Genomic DNA, 18,825 nt, shown 5'->3' with positions numbered 1-18,825 from the left:
AGAAAAGAAATTAAAAAAAGAAATAAAGAGAAAAAAGAGGAGGAGAAAAAAGGGAAGAAAAGAAGAAATAAAAAAAGAAGAAATAAAGGGAAAAAAGGAGAAAGAGAAGAAAAGAATAAAAAAGAAATTAAAAAAAGAAAGAGAAAAAAGAAAAAAGAAAGAAAAAAGAAATAAAGAGGAAAAAAGGAGGAGAAAGACAAGAAAATAAATAAAAAAAGAAATAAAAAATAAAGAGAAAAAAGTAGGAGAAAAAAGGGAAGAAAAGAAGAAATAAAAAAAGAAATTAAAAAAAGAAGAAATAAAGAGGGAAAAAAGAGAAGGAGAAAAAAGGGAAGAAAAGAAGAAATAAGAAATTAAAAAAAGAAATAAAGAGAAAAAAGGAGGAAAAAGAGAAAAAAGAAAAAAGAAGAAATAAAAAAAGAAGAGCTAAAGAAAAAAGGAGGAGAAAAAAGAGAAGAAGAAATAATAAAAAAGAAGAAAAAAAAGAAGAAATAAAGAGAAAAAAGGAGGAGAAAAAAGAAAAGAAGAAATAAAAAAAGAATAAAAAAAGGAAGAAATAAAAAAAAGAAATTAAAAGAAGAAATAAAGAGAAAAAGAAGAAAACCAACACAAAAATCAGCGTGTTTTCGACTCACGCCTGTCTGTGTGAGGACCCATTGTAAACTGGGGGTGGGCGAGCGCCTCCGTGCCCCCCTTTATTTTATTTTTTTCATCACAATCTATAAAAACGTCCTTTCCTGCAGCCGAGGAAATGCTGGTGGCTCAGTGAATGCCAGGAGCAGGCTGGCACCGCCGCCAGGCTGGGGGGGTCGGGGTGGGGAGCACGTCCCCACAGTGCAAAGGGCCGAGAATTATCGGTTCCGCGTGGTGACAGCAAGAAAAAGGGGAAAAAAAATCAAACTGAAAAAGGCACGAGGCTGAAAAAAAAAATAATTGAAGCCTTAAGACTCGCCGAATCGAAATGACAACCAAAAATTGAATGTTTTCAACCCCCATTTAACCCCGACGGCGCTTTCCTGACGCCGACGTCCCCTTGCAGCAGGAGCCACAGCTCCGGGGCGATCCCCGAGGCGGTTTGTGGCAGAGGGCTGGGGAGGGCTCTGGGCAAACACCCCCCGGAGCCACCAAAGTGCTGATATTTCATTTTATTTTTCTTTTTTTCATCTTTTTTCTCTTGTTTTTTTTCAAGCGTCGGGGTTCGGAGCGCACGTGCCAACGGCTGGTGGCTGGAACTTGGGTGTAGCGATGCTAAAGGCATTGGAGCCCGCGGGTCGGTGCAAATCTGCCCAATGTCGGAAAGTTCTGGCTGCTTTAACCAAAAAATAAAATAAAAATCCCTCGTGGTTTTGCTTTTCTCTCTTTTTAATGCAGCACGAGCAAAAAGAGCTGAGATTTAGATTTGAAGCAACCTGCTGGTCCCATCTCCCATCCTCTTGCTTCTTGAAGGCTTCGAACAAGCCCAGAATAGCTTAATATTTTAAAAAAAACACCAAAAAGACCAAAAGAAATTGAGTTTTATATTGTTGGGTCACTCGCACTTAGTAAAGTCTCGGCGACGGCGCGTGGGGACGCCCGGTTTTATCTCCCACCGCTCAGAAAAGCCCTTGGAGAGTGAAGCGGCGAGAGGGGGCTGGAAAACACCTTCTACCAGCTCCGGGGGGGAAAAGAAACATCTCTGTTAGAGCACCTCGACGTAGTGAAGTTTCCAGAACATCTATAAAAGCAGAAAGGTGTTAAGAATGTTACCTCCAGTCCAGCGGTTTCGTAGAAAAAGGAATAAATATTTATAGCCCGTGGGTTTGCTGTAGGTTCCTGGTGATGGAGGTGATGGGAGGTGATGGGAGGTGATGGGAGGGGGGATGCCCCTTCCTTGGTGTGTTTGGGTTTGTCTCCTTAAGGCAGTGACCAAAATCCTTCATGAGTGGCCAAAAAAGATCCCCAGTGGCCGGAGAAGTGCTTTGGAGAAGAGTCGGGGTCCCCTCGGGAGGCTGCCCCCGCTCCCCCGCCCCGTCGGGTTATTGCTTAAACCGGATTCGAACGGGGCGTCGCGTCTGTAAACCAAACGAGGCATCAGCTTGTTGTGCTAAAGGGATGGAGAGAATCTTCGTTCCTCTCGCCGAGGTAGAATAAAAATTGCCCCCGAGACAAGAAGCATGAGGAGGAAATCGTCAAGCGTGGACGGGGTTTGGTTTTAGGTAGGACAGAAAAAACCATCCCAGGCGAAGGCGCCCGAGGCTCTGCGAGGGGGTGACGATGGGTGCGGAGCCCCGGTGCCAGGCTCCGCTGCGGGGCTGGGGTGTAGGTGGTTACCCTGAATATTTAGAGTCGGTGGAGATGAGCCCCCCCCGACTGGGCGCCGGCGGGGCGACCCCTGCGCCCGTCCCACACACGCCGTGACCCAAAACGCTCCGCTCGACGCTCTCCCAGGTTTACACAACGCGAGAGGCCGGCGCTGCCTGCAGATCCTCACCCAAAAACTCGACGTTTGGGCTCTGCGACGGGTCCGTGGTGTCGCCGGGTGAACGCAGAGATCCGGAATGTCGCCGGTGACAGCAAGGCACAAGATCCCAGCGGAGGGTTCGGGGGTTGCTGTTACTGCCGCGATATTCCGGGGGCTGGAGCGTGTCGTGGAGAGGAAGAGGAGGCAGCGGGGGCGAGCGGCTTGGCCACCTGCAGCCCCACGCGGCGTCTTGGGACGTCGGCAAAGCTCAGCTTCGTTTCGGTCGGCGGGACGGGAAGAATTTTTTTAAGTGCAAGAGTCCGGCGTGTGCTACCCAACGAGATCCGAAAGGGAAAGGGCGAGGGGAGAACCGGCGCCGGGAGTCGCTGCTTTAGAGCCCCAAAGGTGGCTTGAAGCTCTGCAGCTTCAACCTCTTCACGCCGGCGCTGGAATAACCCTCGTCACTGCAGGCGCTCTGCAGGCTGCCTCGCTCGTCCGAGTCGCTCGGGCTGCTGCTGCTCCAGTCGAGGTCGGCGGGAAGGTCGTCCGTGCTCTCCACGTCCACGTCCACATCCACATTCATGTCCACACCCACATCCACGTCCATCTCTTCTGCAAGACAATCACAGAATCACTGAGGTTGGAAGAGCCCTCTGGGATCATCGAGTCCAACCGTTGCCCTGACACCACCATGGCAACTAGACCAGGGCACTAAGTGCCATGTCCAGGCTTTTCTTAAACCCCTCCAGAGATGGTGACTCCACCACCTCCCTGGGCAGCCCCTTCCAATGGCTAATGACCCTTGCTGACAAGAAATGCTTCCTAATGTCCAACCTGACCCTCCCCTGGCCAAGCTTGAGGCTGTGTCCTCTTGTCCTATTGCTGGTTGCCCGGGAGAAGAGGCCGACTCCCACCCCGCTACAACCTCCCTTCAGGTAGTTGTAGACTGCACTAAGGTCACCTCTGAGCCTCCTCTTCTCCAGGCTAAACACCCCCAGCTCTCTCAGCTGTTCCTCGCAGGTCAGACCCTCCAGACCCTTCCCCAGCTTGGTCGCCCTCCTCTGCACTCGCTCCAACACCTCAACGTCTCTCTTGAAGTGCAGGGCCCAGAACTGGACACAGGATTCAAGGTGCAGCCTCACCAGTGCCGAGTACAGAGGGACGATCCCTGTCCCAGACCGGCTGGCTACACTACTCCTAAGAGAGGCCAGGATGCCAGTGGCCTTCTTGGCCACCTGGGCACACTGCTGGCTCACGTTTAGCCGCCTGTCCATCAGCACCCCCAGGGCTCTTTCTAACCACTCTTCCCCCAGCCCGTAGCGCTGCAGGGGGTTGGTGTGGCCCAAGTGTCAGACCCGGCACTTGTTCTTGTTGAACCTCACGCTGTTGGTCTCGGCCCATCGATCCAACCTGTCCAGATCCCTCTGCAGACCCTTCCTACCCTCCAGCAGATCGACACTCCCACCCAGCTCGGTGTCATCTGCAAATTTACTGAGGGTGCACTCAATCCCTACGTCTAGATCATCTATAACAACATTGAACAGCACCGGCCCCAGAACTGAGCCCTGGGGAACACCGCTAGTGACCGGCCGCCAGCTGGACTTTGCCCCATTCCCCACCACTCTCTGGGCTCGGCCATCCAGCCAGTTTTTAACCCATCGAAGAGTCCACCCATCCAAGCCCCGGGCAGCCAGTTTGTCTGGGAGGATGCTGTGGGAGACAGTGTCGAATGCCTTACTGAAGTCTTAGATAGATACACCCACAGCCCTGCCCTCATCTGCTACGGGTGGGGCTCTCACCTCTATCCGAGTCCGACCGCTCTGAAGACACAGTGGATCCGATGCTGTCCATCCTCACCCTCTCCATCCCCAGCTTCTCCAGCTGCCTTTTCAGGTGCCGCTGCTCCCGCTGCAGCTGCTCGATTTGGTGTACGGCTTTCCTGTCGTAGTCTTCAAGCTTCTGCAGAGGACGAGAGGGAGAGAAGCAGCCTGAGCTCCCCCCGCAGCCTCCAGCCACGGGGGAAACATCACTTTTGGTACCCGAGCCACCTAAACGTGACCACAATCAACTACCGAGGGGCTCCCCGGCTTCGATGCGCTCGGGACGTCGAGTGCACGACTCATACGACGCAACTTTCATCCTCCTGCAAGCCCACAGACGTCGAAGCAGGGATGGAGAGGCACGTAGAGGACGCTTCCCCCTCCAAACAAGTCACAGGAGCAGCTACGCTGCAGCTGGCCCCGTCCTATTTATATATTTTTCTGGCGTCTCCGACGGCGGGGGGGTTCAGCGGCGCCGACCGAGCCCCCGCGCGCGCTCACCTTGATGTGCAATTTCGCTCTCGTCAGTAAGCTCAGCGTGGTGTGTTTGCCGGCTTCGGGTCCCAGCGGCACCAGCCCCTTCAGCTTCTCCAAACACGACCGCAGCTGGGCACGCCTGCAAGGAGACCATGCGACGTGCTAAGAGGGGGACGTACCCGCTTTCCCGACGGCGTTTCAACCCTTGCGAGCGTGGATAATCGAGGTGGTTGGAAGCGAAGCCGAACCAGACGCCTTCCCACCCTCACCGGGTGAGAACTGCAGCCAAAGGACCTCTCTGAAAAGGTTGGATGGCCGAGCCCAGAGAGTGGTGGGGAATGGGGCAAAGTCCAACTGGCGGCCGGTCACTAGCGGTGTTGCCCAGGGCTCAGTTCTGGGGCCGGTGCTGTTCAATATCTTTATAGATGATCTAGACGTAGGGATGGAGTGTACCCTTGGTAAATTTGCAGATGACACCAAGCTGGGTGGCAGTGTCAATCTGCTGGAGGGTAGGAAGGCCCTACAGAGGGATCTGGACAGGTTGGATCGATGGGCCGAGACCAACGGCGTGAGGTTCAAGAAGAACAAGTGCCGGGTCTTACACTTGGGCCGCAACAACCCCATGCAGCGCTACAGGCTGGGGGAAGAGTGGTTAGAAAGAGTCCTGGGGGTGCTGATGAACAGCTGGCTGAACGTGAGCCAGCAGTGTGCCCAGGTGGCCAAGAAGACCAATGGCATCCTGGCCTCTCTTAGGACTAGTGTAGCCAGCCAGTCTGGGGAAGGGATCGTCCTTCTGTGCTCGGCACTGGTGAGGCCGCACCTTGAATCCTGTGTCCAGTTCTGGGCCCTGCACTTCAAGAGAGACGTTGAGGTGTTGGAGCGAGTGCAGAGGAGGGCGACCAAGGTGGGGAAGGGTCTGGAGGGTCTGACCTCCGAGGAATGGCTGAGAGAGCTGGGGGTGTTTAGCCTGGAGAAGAGGAAGCTCAGAGGTGACCTTAGTGCAGTCTACAACTACCTGAAGGGAGGTTGTAGTGCAGTGGGAGTCGGCCTCTTCTCCCAGGCAACCAGCGATAGGACAAGAGGACACAGCCTCAAGCTTGGCCAGGGGAGGGTCAGGTCGGACATTAGGAAGCATTTCTTCTCAGCAAGGGTCATTAGCCATTGGAAGGGGCTGCCCAGGGAGGTGGTGGAGTCACCATCTCTGGAGGGGTTTAAGAAAAGCCTGGACATGGCACTTAGTGCCCTGGTCTAGTTGCCATGGTGGTGTCAGGGCAATGGTTGGACTCGATGATCCCAGAGGGCTCTTCCAACCTGGTTGATTCTGTGATTCTGTGTGATTCTGTGATTTTTATCTGCATTAACACGGAGGTTCATGCTCGATCGCTCGCTGAGGGGAACTTCGGCTCCTCAAGGAAGTCCCTTTATCCTTGGACAATCGAGACGTCGGCAGCACGGGGCGGTTTCCCTCGCGTTCGGCACTCCAGCCTCAAGATTTAGGTCACGTTCTTGGGCATCGATTGCTCCACCCGCCTTTGAAATACCCGATCGACGCAGGCGGCCGCGGATTGGGGTTTGGCCGGTTCCTGCCTATCTTGTTTTGGACACGGAGTCAAGAGGCGTTTGCCTACGCCAAGTTCCTTCTGGATGACAACGCAAACAAACCACGTGGGTTTTTACTCTTTGGGTAAATCCCAAACACCGACAGGCTCCAAGAGGAGCCTTTGTAAAGATTATTTTCCTGAGGAGGAGGAGGAAGAAGAGCTGCCCGGAGCGGTGCAGACCTGTCCGACCGTGCCGTGGTGGTTTAGAAGTGATTTACCCGCGAGATCGATGGATAAGGAGCAGGAAGAAATTCTTTGCTGTGAGGGTGGTGAGACCCTGGCCCAGGTTGCCCAGAGAAGCTGTGGCTGCCCCCTCCCTGGCAGTGTTCAAGGCCAGGCTGGATGGGGCTGGGAGCAACCTGGGCTGGTGGAAGGTGTCCCTGCCTGACGGGATTAAGGTCTCTCTAACGAGGAGCGAGGGCAGAAGGGGCACGTAATCCCTGTCCAGAGAGAAACTCATTTCTCCAGCCTGTTGGAAGGGGTGGAAAAAGATGGAGAATTCACTGCCCTGGGTTGTGCAACAGGATTTCGACACGGCTCGGGTCTAAACAAGGCGAGAGGGAGGCCAGGCGAGGCTGAGGTAAACAAATGCTAATTGTCTTGGTGTTTTCAAATGAAGAATAAACAGCCCCGGCCTTTTCTAACCCGTGTCACCTGGGACACGGGCAGTTCTGCTGCTTAAGGTACAAACTGACCGAGGTCCCATCAATCCTGCGCCAGCAGCAGGACACAGCGAGATTTGAGCCTCGTCCAAGCCAAGCCAAGAAAAAAAAAGAGCATCTTATTGAGGCAATCCCAAGGATAAATCCAGGCTGGGCGGGGAATGGATTGAGAGCAGCCCTGAGGAGAAGGACTTGGGGGTGGTGGGTGACGAGAAGCTCACCATGAGCCGGCAACGTGCGCTGGCAGCCTAAAGCCACCCGTGTCCTGGGCTGCATCCCCAGCAGCGTGGCCAGCAGGGCGAGGGAGGGGATTCTGCCCCTCTGCTCCGCTCTCGGGAGACCCCCCTGCAGTGCTGCGTCCAGCTCTGGGGCCCAACAGAAGGACACGGAGCTGTTGGAGCGAGTCCAGAGGCGGCCACGGAGATGCTCAGAGGGCTGGAGCCCCTCTGCTCTGGAGACAGGCTGAGAGAGTTGGGGCTGTTCAGCCTGGAGAAGAGAAGGCTCCGGGGAGACCTTCTAGCACCTTCCAGTGCCTGAAGGGGCTACAGGAAAGCTGGAGAGGGCTTTTTACAAGGGCATGGAGTGACAGGATGAGGGGGAATGGTTTTAAACTGAAAGAGGGGAGATTGAGATGAGATCTGAGGAAGAAATTCTTTGCTGTGAGGGTGGTGAGACCCTGGCCCAGGTTGCCCAGAGAAGCTGTGGCTGCCCCCTCCCTGGCAGTGTTCAAGGCCAGGTTGGATGGGGCTGGGAGCACCCTGGGCTGGTGGAAGGTGTCCCTGCCTGTGGCAGGGGAGGTGGAACAAGATGGGCTTTAAGGTCCCTTCCAACCCAAACCAGTCTGTGATTCTATTGCACGAAGCCACCTCTCAGCTGGGTGACACCGACCGCGCCGCTCTGTCGCAGATAACCCCGATTATTTGTACGTTACACCCTGACCGCGGGCGAGCAGAGGATGCGGCCGTCCCACCAACATGGCATTGCCCCCGGGAACTGGGAGAGGGCTGGAAACCCTTCTGCCTAGTGAGCCAAGAGGTGGGATGAAGGGAAACACGCTGCTTGGGGTTTCACCACCCACCTCCTTATTGCACAAGGCGGCCAAGGATGGGGAACGCTTCACCTCCGAGCTACCTCAGCGGCCGCTTCATCCAGCTGTCCCCTCCCTTCCCTCCCACTCCCCACCTCGACTCCCCGACCCCGCTTCCCAACGCCTGGAAAAGCAGCAATTCACCCCAAACCGGCTCCTAGCGAACCTCTGACCCTCACCTGTTCTTCTCCATCTCGTTGTGCATCGACCTGAAAAAGAAAGAACAAATTATTAACTCCTCTGTCTGACGAGGCGCGTCGCAATTAGCATTAAAACGTGGGCTTTAGTAAATGTTCCCCAGCAAAACTGCGAACCTCGGGGGCTTTCAGACCCCCGGGGACAGCGAAAATGGCACAGACGGCGGAGAAATTGCCAAATAAATGGCAATAAAAGGGTGGGTAAAACCATAAGGTGGGATTTAAACACAGAAAGGCTCAGTTTTAGGACTAGGATTAGGATTAAGCGGCTGCCATGATGCAAGAGTGAACGCTCTCGGGGTTCGTGGTGGGGAAAGGGGAAGCGGCAGCCCCGAGAGCTGATCTCCGGGCAGGGGGAGGGAAATTGCTCCATCGCAACACAAACCTGCAACCGAGCTTCTATCAGAAAGAAAATGGGTTTTTGGTGAGCACAGGTGCCCTGGAGAGGTTTTTTTTCTTTTAAAGCAGCTTTTTTAAAGGCTTCTTGCGTAAGAAGGGTAGAGGGAGTAAGAGGAGTATCTGCAGTTCTCGGCACGTAAAGTGAAGAGCTGGGGAGCCGACAGCTCGGGGCCACTTTGGGGGAAAACAAGCTGTTTTTGAAGGCTGTGCAGCGTCCGAGCGGTCGCGTCTGGCGCTGAGAGCCCCAAGAACATTCTGGTTGTATGAGATGGCGACTGGGAGCCCCTGAAGTCTCGACGGTGTCTGACGTTCACGCTGCTCAGCCCGTCGGCTCTCGGCAAAACCAGGGCGAGCTGCCTGGAAGACGACGCGTAAAGATTCACAGAATCACAGAATCAACCAGGTTGGAAGAGCCCTCTGGGATCATCGAGTCCAACCATTGCCCTGACACCACCATGGCAACTAGACCAGGGCACTAAGTGCCATGTCCAGTCTTAAACCCCTCCAGAGATGGTGACTCCACCACCTCCCTGGGCAGCCCCTTCCAATGGCTGATGACCCTTGCTGAGAAGAAATGCTTCCTAATGTCCAACCTGAACCTCCCCCGGCGAAGCTTGAGGCTGTGTCCTCTTGTCCTGTCGCTGGTTGCCTGGGAGAAGAGGCCGACTCCCACCCTGCTCCAACCTCCCTTCAGGTAGTTGTAGACTGCACTAAGGTCACCTCTGAGCCTCCTCTTCTCCAGGCTAAACACCCCCAGCTCCCTCAGACGTTCCTTGGAGGTCAGACCCTCCAGACCCTTCACCAGCTTGGTCGCCCTCCTCTGCACTCGCTCCAACACCTCAACGTCTCTCTTGAAGTGCGGGGCCCAGAACTGGACACAGGATTCAAGGTGCGGCCTCACCAGTGCCGAGCACAGAGGGACGATCCCTTCCCCGCCTCCGACAACGGGTTGGCACCTCCAACTGTGACGCTGAAACCCAGGCGGGCGTTAAGACCATTTACACGTTCCCCTGAAGCTCCTCATTTCACCTAAGGCAGAAAACACGAGCTACTACTTATTTTCTCTCCCTCGAAACCCAAGACAGCCACACGAGGCCACGATGCCCATGGCATCAGGATGGACGAGATCCATCTTCGCCCGGCTCCTTTTGTCGGCTTTCTGGTGGTGCTGGTTGAAGCCATCACAGAATCAATCAGGTTGGAAGAGACCTCTGGGATCATCGAGTCCAACCATTAAATAAGCCAAAATAAATCAATAAATCCAAATAAATAAATAAATAAATAAAAATAAATAAGCCAAAAGCTTTTCGAGCGTCACTTCTGCCAGAGCTGAAGGCTCCCATCACCACTAATAATATTATTAATAATAAATTCATTCCCTCTTCCACGCTTTTGTTGCAGCATCTTTCAGCACGATGGGTTCGCAGCCACAACCACTAACATTGAGAAAAAAGGTTCCTTAGTGGATGGATTTTAAGTTTGGATAAAGTAAAAGGGGTCAGGGGAGCAGAGGGGACCTGAAACCTCCCCTGCCGGCCCCGACGCTTCGAAACGCCGCCTCTGCTCCTGCAAACCGTGACAAAAGCGAAGGGAACGGCACACGCCGCCCGTCCTCTGCTTCATCCAGCTCAGCCCTTAGTTCCGCTGTTCTGATTCTCCAAATCTACCGAAAAAAGAAATTTGGAGCGATAAACACACACGAATTCACTCGGAGCCTCATTGAGAGAAGACTGAGAGACCTCACCTGCCTCCTGCTCCCTCAACGGGAACCCGACGGCCCCGAAACCTGCGCAGGAGGGAGAGGGAAACACCCCGGGCTCGGGGGGACGCGAGGATCCGGGGTACGGACAAACCCCCCGGCGGTGTTCGTTGTTACGGCAGCTCTCGAAGGTGGCTGCGTCACGCAGACGAGGTGGTTCCCGACCGGGAAAATGTGACATATCTGGTGACATCGCCACGTTGCTCCTCCCTGGGCAAACAGCCCGAAACAGGGTGGCGAGGAAGGGAAGCGACCGGCGGCCGGTGACGTGTCGGGACGAACCCGCTCAGGCTTCGCTTTGCCCGGCAAAGTTTTTCCACCCCTTTCCCCCCCGTAGCTGTTTCGAGGGGCTGGATCCGTGTGTGCTGGGGTAGAGGTGACACTCCGGAGCCAGCTCTCCCGAAAATCAACCCATAATTTCACCTCGATGATGCCCCAAGTGATTTTAACGTTATTAAAGCGACCGAATAAACCACGACAGGTGCTGGAAAGGCAAAATCCAGCGCAGCGACTCCGGTTTGCACCGTGACACGAGGTCGTGTCTGTTGTAACGAAGCAGAAGCAAATAAACACAATGTGGGAGTGTTAAACAATTAATCCCTGGGCCTGGGAGGTGTAATTATATATTCCCTGAAAAAAAGAAAATCAACAAACCCCAAGCTGGGGGGATTCGCTGTGGCAAAACCGGCGCGTGGATCTGGCTTGAGCTGGGACTAAAGGCGTGTTTATTCCCCGAGAAGGGGCTGCGGATTTAACGTCGGCGAGGAATAACCTGCGTGTTGGTGATTTTGGGGAGGAGAATGATGGAATTCCCTTTTTTACCAAGGAAAACAGGATGAGACGATGTCATTAAAGCACCAAAAACCCTGCGCTCGGCCAAAAATGTCTTAGAAAAAAAAAATTATTGTTTTCTTTATGGAGAATCCTCCCGGACTGCGAGCGGTTTCGCTTCCCGAGCTCCGGCGTGAGCAAACCCGAAACCAAGAGCCCAACTTCCCCATTCCCCTCCCCAAACCCCGCCGCCACGTCAGGCGATGGCGCGGCTCAGCCCCGAGTTTGCCCAACGCGGGGAGGTTCCCCCTTCACGTCTCGCCGGGGTGTTCCCAAGTGACGCCGGCCCCGGGCACGATCCTGATCCGGGGGCGAGGGGTGCTGGTGGGAATGTCTCAGGGTGGTGGGTGACGGCAGGATCGTGGCAGAGCCGGAGCACCCGGTGACGGCACGGTCCCCCCCAGCCCTGCCAGGTGCCCTGGGATGGCAGGGTCTTACCGAGCCCGGTCACCTGGTGACAGGAGGGTCACCAGCCCTGCCAGGCACTCTGTGACAGTGGGACCTTACCGGATCCTGGCACCTGGTGACAGGAAGGTCCTCAGCCCAGCCACACGCCCTGTGACAGCAGGACCTTACTGGATCTGGGCACCTGGTGACAGGAGGGTCCCTCCTGGCCCTGTCAAGCACCCGGTGACAGCAGGACCTTATCAGATCCGGTCACCTGGTGACAGGAGGGTCCCCAGCCTGGCCCTGCCGGTTACCTGGTGACGGCAGGACCTTATTCGACCTGGTCACTCGGTGACAGGAGGGTCCCCAGCCTGGCCCTGCCAGGCACCCGGTGACAGCAGGACCTTACCGGGCCCGGTCACCCAGTGACAGGAGGGTCCTCAGCCCGGCCACACACCCCATGACAGTGGGACCTTACTGGAGCCCGAGCACTCCCTGGTGACAGCAGGGTCCCCCCTGGCCCTGCCAGGCAGCCGGTGACAGGGGGACCTTACCGGATCCAGTCACCTGGTGACAGGAGGGTCCCCAGCCTGGCCACACGCCCCGTGACAGCAGGACCTTACCGGGCCCGGTCACCCAGTGACAGGAGGGTCCCCAGCCCAGTCACACGCCCTGTGACAGCAGGACCTTACCGGGCCCGGTCACCCGGTGACACCAGCCGCCCCCCCCAGCCCTCCCAGGCGGGACCCTGCCAGCTCCGAGCACCCCGCAGCGGCCGAGTCCGCCCCGCCAGCCCTCGGGGGTGGCCGCGATCCCTCCCCAGCTCTCGGTACAGCCCCCCCCCCGATCCCCCCGCCCGGTACCGGCCGTTACCTGCCGCCCCTGCCGCTCTTCCGGGCCTTGGCGCGGCGCCGCAGGGCCTCGCCGTCCTTACCGCCGGGCAGCAGCGAGGCGTAACCGTGCTCTGCCTCTGCGGAGACACAACCGGGGGCCGCCCGTCACCGCCGGGCCCGGCTGAGGGGGGAACACCGGGAGGAGCCGGGGGGGGGGGAACCAACCGGTACCTCGCTCCCGCCGCTCCAGGTACTCGGCCGCCTCCAGCAGCATCTGGATGCTGAGGCCGCCGCAGGCCGCCATGTCGCCGGGCCGGGCCGGGCCGGGAGCAGCGGCGGCGGCGGCGGCGGCGGCGGCGGGAGGGGGGAGCGGGGGGCGGTGTCGTCTCTCCGCCTCACAGGGCCTCTCCGCCAGGCCCCGCCCCACGCCGCCGCTCATTGGACGACGCCCCCTCGCCGTCGTTGCGCATTGGTGGAGGGGTGAGGGAGGCCCCGCCCAGCGCTGGCGTGCGAGGGCGGGCGGTAGGAGGGCCGTGCCCGAGGCCACGCCCCGCGCTCGCTGTCATTGGGCGAGAGCGTCACGCCCTCCCCCCTTAGCCCCGCCCCCCGCCGTTAACCCCACCCACCCACACTGGCCTTTCCCAGCCGCCTCGCTCCCATTGGGCGACACGCCCTGACACTCCCCTCGCCCTGACTCATTTCCTGTCCGGGCAGCCAATGGCGGGGCGGGAAAGCTGAAAGGGGGCGGGGCGCCGGCTCCAGCCGGCAACGTGGGCGCGGCGGAGCTGGGAGGGAGGGGGCGGACTCCAAGGTAGGACCCGGCCCCCCCCGGGACACCCCCCTCCGGGCTGGGACCCCCCCGGGCAGGGACCCCCCACCCAGGACAGGCACCTGCCCCCCGGGGAAGGCCCCCCTGGGGCAGGGACCCCCCAAAGAGGGCAAGGAGCAGCCAGGGCCCCCCCATTCCCCAAGGCAGCGCCCCCCCCCGGCAAGGACCCCCCCCCGGGACACCCCCCTCCGGGCTGGGACCCCCCCAAGCAGGGCACCCCCACCCTGGGCATGGCTCAGGGCCCCCCTACCAGTGTAGAGACCACCCAAAGCCCCCCCCCTCAAGCTGGGAGCACCCCATATCCCACAGCCCCCCCCCCAAAATAAGGGGGACCCCTCCCAGCCCCACTTCCACCCCAAAGCGGGGTGACCCCCCACCCATCACCACCCAGCGCCTCCCTTTTGACCCCAGGGCTTCCCTCAGCCTCTTCAACCCTTCCATGGGGAGAGACAGGCATTAATTAACAAGAGTTTAATTAGCAAAAGAGGTTAATTAAGCAAGAGAGGTTAATTAAGCAAAAGATGGAAGCGAAGAAGCGAGAACACCCCGCTGTCGGAAGACACCCAGCCCGGCCGCCAAAAAATAAGCAAAAAAAAGTGATTTTTGTAATAAACGGCCCCAAAATGGGTGTGGCCGTGCTAATTTTAATATATTTGCATAAATTTACGTCATCTCACAACACGGGAATCAAAGTGTTTTTGGGGAGTAAGGTTCCCCCCCGCCGCAGAACCGCGGCAGCTCGGGCAACCAAGTGGCTGGAGGTTTCTGGCAGCCGTTTTATTATTATTATTTTATATTATTTTATTAAAAAATAAAAGGAAAAAAAAAAATATTCCCCCGGGGGGGGGTTTTATTGTCACGGTGAGACAAAAACCAGGGAAACACGACGGATCCCGGCGACCCACGAGGGATATTGTGAAATAAAACCTCACAGACTCTCGTCGCTGCGGGATTTGCGGGGAATAACCCGAATTCCTCGGGAATTGGGTCTGCTGGAGGCAGGGTCCTTGTGGGGGGGGACACTCACCCCCGGCGTCACGCGATGAAGTCGAGGGGTCTGTTGAATCCTCCTTTTCTGTTCATGTACTGCCTGCGGCCGGAGGGAAGGGGCTGGGGTCAGCGGTGGGGACAAAGGACAAAGCCACCCACCCCGCTCTGCGCTGGGGGGGGGTCCCAGCTCGGGAGAAATCTCTGGGGTGGCCCAAAAAGTCACCGGTTTGGGTGGGAGGGACAGGGAAGGGTCACCCGGGTCCAACCCGCTGCTGTGAGCAGGGACAGCGTCACCTCAGGTCGCTCAGAGCCTCGTCCAGCCCCACCTTGGGTGTCCCCAGGGATGGGGCAGCGCCCACCCCGCTGGGCACCAGGGTCTGGCCACCCTCTGTGTGAGAAATTTCTTCCCCATCTTTCTCATGGAACCGTTTTGGTTAAAGGACCTTTGAGATCATCGAGTCCAACCGTCACCCCAGCGCTGCCAAGGCCACCACTAACCCACGGCCCTCAGCACCACATCTACACGGCTTTTAAATCCCCCCAGGGATGGGGACTCCACCACTGCCCTGGGCAGCCTGTGCCAGCGCTTGACAACCCTTTCCATGGAGAAATTGTCCCTGATCTCCAACCTAAACCTCCCCTGGGGCACCTTGAGGCCGGTTCCTCTCGTCCTGTCACTCCTTTTCTCCAGGCTAAACCCCCCCAGGTCCCTCAGCCGCTCCTCACAAGCTCTCCAGACCCTTCTCCTTGTGCTCCAGACCCTTCCCCAGCCCCGTTGCCCTTCTCTGGACTCGCTCCAGCACCTCAAGGTCTTTCTTGTCGTGAGGGGCCCAAAACTGCACCCAGGATTCGAGGCAGAACCTCACCACGGGGACCATCCCTGCCCTCGTCCTACTGGCCACACTAGTGCTGGTACAAGCCAGGGTGCTGGTGGCCTCCTTGGCCACCTGGGCACACTGCTGGCTCATATCCAGCTGCCATCGACCAACACCCCCAGGTCCTTTCCCACCAGGCACTTTCCAGCCACTCTCCCCAGAGTGACCCAGGGGGTCTCACCAGAGCGGAGCAGAGGGGCAGAATCCCCTCCCTCGCCCTGCTGGCCACACTGCTGGTGACACAGCCCAGGACACAGTGGGCTGCGAGTGCAAATCACCACCTCACGTCCCGTTTGTCACCCACCAGCATCCCCAAGTCCTTCTCCTCAGAGCTGCTCTCAATCCCTTCACCCCCCAGCCCATATTGACACCGGGGGTTGCCCCCACCCAGGTGTAGGACCTTGCACTTGGCCTTGTTGCACATGGGCCCACGTCTGGAGCTTGTCCAGGTCCCTCTGGATGGCATCCCGTCCCTCAGGAGCACCAACCGCACCATTGAGCTGGGTGTCACCTCCAAAATGCGCTGAGGGCGCACTCGATCCCACTGTCTGTGTCACCAGTGAAGATATTAAGCAGCACTGGTCCCAGTACAGACCCCTGAGGGACACCACTCCTCCCCCGATCCCCACCGACATCGAGCCATTGACCACCACCTCTAGATGCCACCACCCAGCCAATTCCTCACCCGAGGGCGGCTTGTGACAGCACCCAGCGGCCGCGGGGAACCCAGTTCCCCATGGACTTGCACAAACGAGGGCAGGAAACCTCCCCCCTCGTGTAGGTCGGGCTGTCTGAGGACCCTACGTCCGGCGCTGGCCGGGTCTGGCTAAAAGAGGGCCAGAATCCCAGAATCAATCAGGCTGGAAGAGCCCTCTGGGATCATCGAGTCCAACCGTTGCCCTGACACCACCATGGCAACTAGACCAGGGCACTAAGTGCCATGTCCAGGCTTTTCTTAAACCCCCCCAGAGATGGTGACACCACCACCTCCCTGGGCAGCCCCTTCCAATGGCTAATGACCCTTGCTGAGAAGAAATGCTTCCTAATGTCCAACCTGAACCAGAGCCTGGCCGTGCACTCGACTTCTCATCTAAAAGGACACAGAATTAAACTGAGTGGGTTTTTTTTGGGGGGTAAGAAACAGGCAAACAGGGTTGCAGAGGCAGGCCCGCTGCTCCGACCCCCTTCAGGCCACACCTGGCACATCCCACCCACACACAACATCCTCTTTGGCTCCTCACCTCCCTGCTTCCACCATTTCCAGGAGACACCAGAGGCCTCTTACCTCCGTTTGACAGTAAAACCTGCCTCTTACTGTCTGTTTGACAGTAAAAAACCACAAACTTTGCCTTTTTCCGAAGGCTGGGCACAAACCTGTACTTCCTCTTCTGGGACACGTTGATGGCGTAAGCGTTTGCGGCGCCGTCCACCTTCTTCCCCTGAAAGACATGAAGAGATTAAAAAAAAGGTCTCAAAATTCAGCGCTATTATCCCCAAAAAGGGGCCAGCACCAGCGCTGAGGAGGTGACCGCGGGCTCCCACCTTCGTCGTGTCGAAGGAGGCGAAGCCCATCGTCTTCATCATCTCGATTTCCTCTTCCGTCTTGCCCTGCAAATCTTCCTCTGCCCAGGCAACAAAATAAGTTTATTATTTAAAACAAACATTTTAAATAAGCACCCGGGTGTCCCCTGGGCTGGCCCCAACCCAAACGGGGAACTTAACGAGGAATTTAACGAGGAAAATCCCCCCCGCTCACCCGTGATCTGACGCTCTTTGCTTTTGGAATCCTTTATCTCCTTCTTCTCCTCATCCCGCCTCTCCTTCAGCCGCGGCGGCGAGGAGGAGCTGGACCGGTGCCGTCTCGGCGACCTGACGGTGCAAACGCCTGTGGCGTTACCGGTTTGACAGCGTTAACGAGTTCGCACCGTCCCCAACTTGTCCCCACCCCGGCGCTGGCGTTTCTGCCCCTCACCTGGACCGTCTCCTGTGCGGGGAGCGGGAACGGCTCCTCCTCCTGTCCCTGTCCCGGGAGCGGGATCGCTCTCTTCGCCTCCTCTCCCTCTCCCGGGAGGTGGATCGCGATCGCCTCCGCTCTGCTCAGACAAAGGCACGTTTAGTTTCCACTTCCTCACCTCTCTCCCCCTTCCAAAGAAAATCCCACCAACGCTGCGACAGCTTCCAAGCAGAGACCCCACAACAACCCACCTCCTCCGCCCCGATCCCTCCGTGGCCGGGCTCAGGGATCGCCACCAGCACCCACAGCGATACCAGATGGTTTAGTAAAATCAGTCCTCAGAGCAGGCCCTAAAAGGCCGACTCTGGGTAACCTTTACACAGAATCAACTTTTCTTTCAGCAATTTTCCTTTCAGCTCTAATAACAGGGCGTTCTGAAGCTAACGGCGTGGTTTGAAGCCAGGGTCTGCTGCTGGGACTGTAACACTTAGAGTTATAGTCACCACCAACTCTTGCTTGTGCTTAGAGAATCCAAGAGCTCTGCTAATTTCCTCCCTAATTACAAAGGGCCAGAGATAAGCAGGACTGTGAACAGCATCTTTGTAGTGTCTTAAATGACTTGATTCACAGCTCTGGCGCCAGGAGTAGAGATAAACCCTGTAGGAACCAGCACAGGATCTTCTCCTCGGAGCCACCCGCGTGTGTCAGCAGAAAGGCCTCGGCCACGCTGGCGCAGAAGCGGGGTCACACAGCGGACAGTGTAACTACGGGGGGGTTACGACCACTAGAGACCCCCCGAGCCCACCCCAGACCCCTTCCCCAATTTAGTAAGCATGTGCAAAAACAATTACATAATATATTAGCATATGCATAAGGTTTCTTGGAATAGGTGGGCTTTACTCGGAGTTGTATGAACATTAATTTTTCTATAACGAGTGTGCTTTTGTCCCTGGTGTGCATCCCAGGAGGAGAGATCCCCCGTGCACCCAGCGCTGCGATAAACCACTGTCGGCTTCTAAACTGTCACTGGGGTTCAGAGTTTTCTCGGTGACTATTTTCCAGTAACAACAGGAGTGGGGGAGAGCAGCAGGAAAAGCCCTTCACCCGGGAGTGGGGTCCCCGAAAAGCTGAGGTGCGTGGACGGGGCCGGGAGTCGGTGTGAGGGAGGAGGAGGAGGGGGAGGAGGAAGGCAGCCTCTGCTCCCCCCAGAGCGAAGAACCGAGGCCTCATCACCGCCCCCCCGCCCCGGAGGGGGTTCACCCCCTCGCCCAAGGGCTGGGGGGACTCCCCGGGCCTTCTCCTACCCCCGGGCCGGCGGCCTGGTCTCCCCACCCCGGGCCTGGCTCCTCCACCTTCCCCCCCAAGGGCCCGCATCTCTCCCCCCCTCAGCGCAGCCCGGTCCCGTGGGGGCCGGATCCGCCCCGGGGCCGGTCCCCCCGACCCCCCTGCTCCCCCCCCGCCCCCTCCCGGTGTCCCCCCTCCGCCCCGTCCCCCCTCACCGCGCCGCGGCGGCGACCGGGAGCGGCTGCGGCCCATGGCCGCCCCTCAGCGCCAGCACTTCCGGCCGCACGGCCCCGCGCGCCCCCCGCACTTCCGGTTCCCCCGGTCCCGCGTTCCCGTTCCCCCCCCCCCGGAACCGGCACCGTCGCGCTTTGGTTCCGCAGCCAACACGGTCCCGTGGGGG

General features: G+C 57.6%; 2 protein-coding genes across 4 annotated transcripts; both read right to left on the bottom strand.

Annotated features, from left to right (window-relative positions):
- Positions 1-1,504: 1,504 nt before the first annotated feature.
- On the bottom strand, positions 1,505-12,827 carry MXD1 (MAX dimerization protein 1). Of its 2 annotated transcripts, XR_011049948.1 has the most exons (7): positions 12,725-12,827; positions 12,534-12,630; positions 8,267-8,296; positions 4,762-4,876; positions 4,240-4,399; positions 2,471-3,052; positions 1,505-1,714 (listed from the first exon to the last, which is right to left on the bottom strand). XR_011049948.1 is itself a non-coding variant. In XM_068421365.1 (6 exons), the coding sequence occupies exons 1-6, from the start codon at positions 12,795-12,797 to the stop codon at positions 2,832-2,834; spliced, it is 696 nt and encodes a 231-aa protein (XP_068277466.1). In that variant the 5' UTR covers positions 12,798-12,827; the 3' UTR covers positions 1,505-2,831. The 2 variants fall into 2 exon arrangements, 1 of the variants encoding a protein (XP_068277466.1); XM_068421365.1 differs by having other exon boundaries at positions 1,505-3,052.
- A 1,092-nt stretch (positions 12,828-13,919) lies between these two features.
- SNRNP27 (small nuclear ribonucleoprotein U4/U6.U5 subunit 27) lies at positions 13,920-18,726 on the bottom strand. Of its 2 annotated transcripts, none has more exons than XM_068421499.1 (6): positions 18,641-18,726; positions 17,160-17,280; positions 16,944-17,056; positions 16,730-16,809; positions 16,562-16,626; positions 13,920-14,412 (listed from the first exon to the last, which is right to left on the bottom strand). In XM_068421499.1, exons 1-6 carry the CDS (start codon positions 18,675-18,677, stop codon positions 14,358-14,360), a joined length of 471 nt encoding a protein of 156 aa, XP_068277600.1. In that variant the 5' UTR covers positions 18,678-18,726; the 3' UTR covers positions 13,920-14,357. The 2 variants fall into 2 exon arrangements, with proteins under 2 accessions (XP_068277600.1, XP_068277601.1); XM_068421500.1 differs by having other exon boundaries at positions 18,644-18,716.
- Positions 18,727-18,825: the final 99 nt, after the last annotated feature.

Source organism: Nyctibius grandis, chromosome 33, assembly GCF_013368605.1.
Source record: "Nyctibius grandis isolate bNycGra1 chromosome 33, bNycGra1.pri, whole genome shotgun sequence".
Taxonomy (NCBI): Eukaryota; Metazoa; Chordata; class Aves; order Nyctibiiformes; family Nyctibiidae; genus Nyctibius; species Nyctibius grandis.
Note: the sequence above shows the minus strand (reverse complement) of the source record. Positions and strands in the feature narration are given on the sequence as shown.

Bases quoted from the DNA above. Each gene is read 5' to 3' on its own strand.
- SNRNP27 (XM_068421499.1), bottom strand. From the start codon at position 18,677: ATGGGCCGCAGCCGCTCCCGGTCGCCGCCGCGGCGCG. The intron at 17,281-18,640 runs GTGAGGGGGGAC...TTGTCTGAGCAG, and splicing joins CCGGTCGCCGCCGCGGCGCG to AGCGGAGGCGATCGCGATCC. The intron at 16,627-16,729 runs GTGGGAGCCCGC...CATGTCTTTCAG, and splicing joins CCTCCTTCGACACGACGAAG to GGGAAGAAGGTGGACGGCGC.
- MXD1 (XM_068421365.1), bottom strand. From the start codon at position 12,797: ATGGCGGCCTGCGGCGGCCTCAGCATCCAGATGCTGCTGGAGGCGGCC. The intron at 4,877-8,266 runs GTGAGGGTCAGA...GTCTCCTTGCAG, and splicing joins AACGAGATGGAGAAGAACAG to GCGTGCCCAGCTGCGGTCGT. The intron at 4,400-4,761 runs GTGAGCGCGCGC...CGTCCTCTGCAG, and splicing joins GAGCGAAATTGCACATCAAG to AAGCTTGAAGACTACGACAG.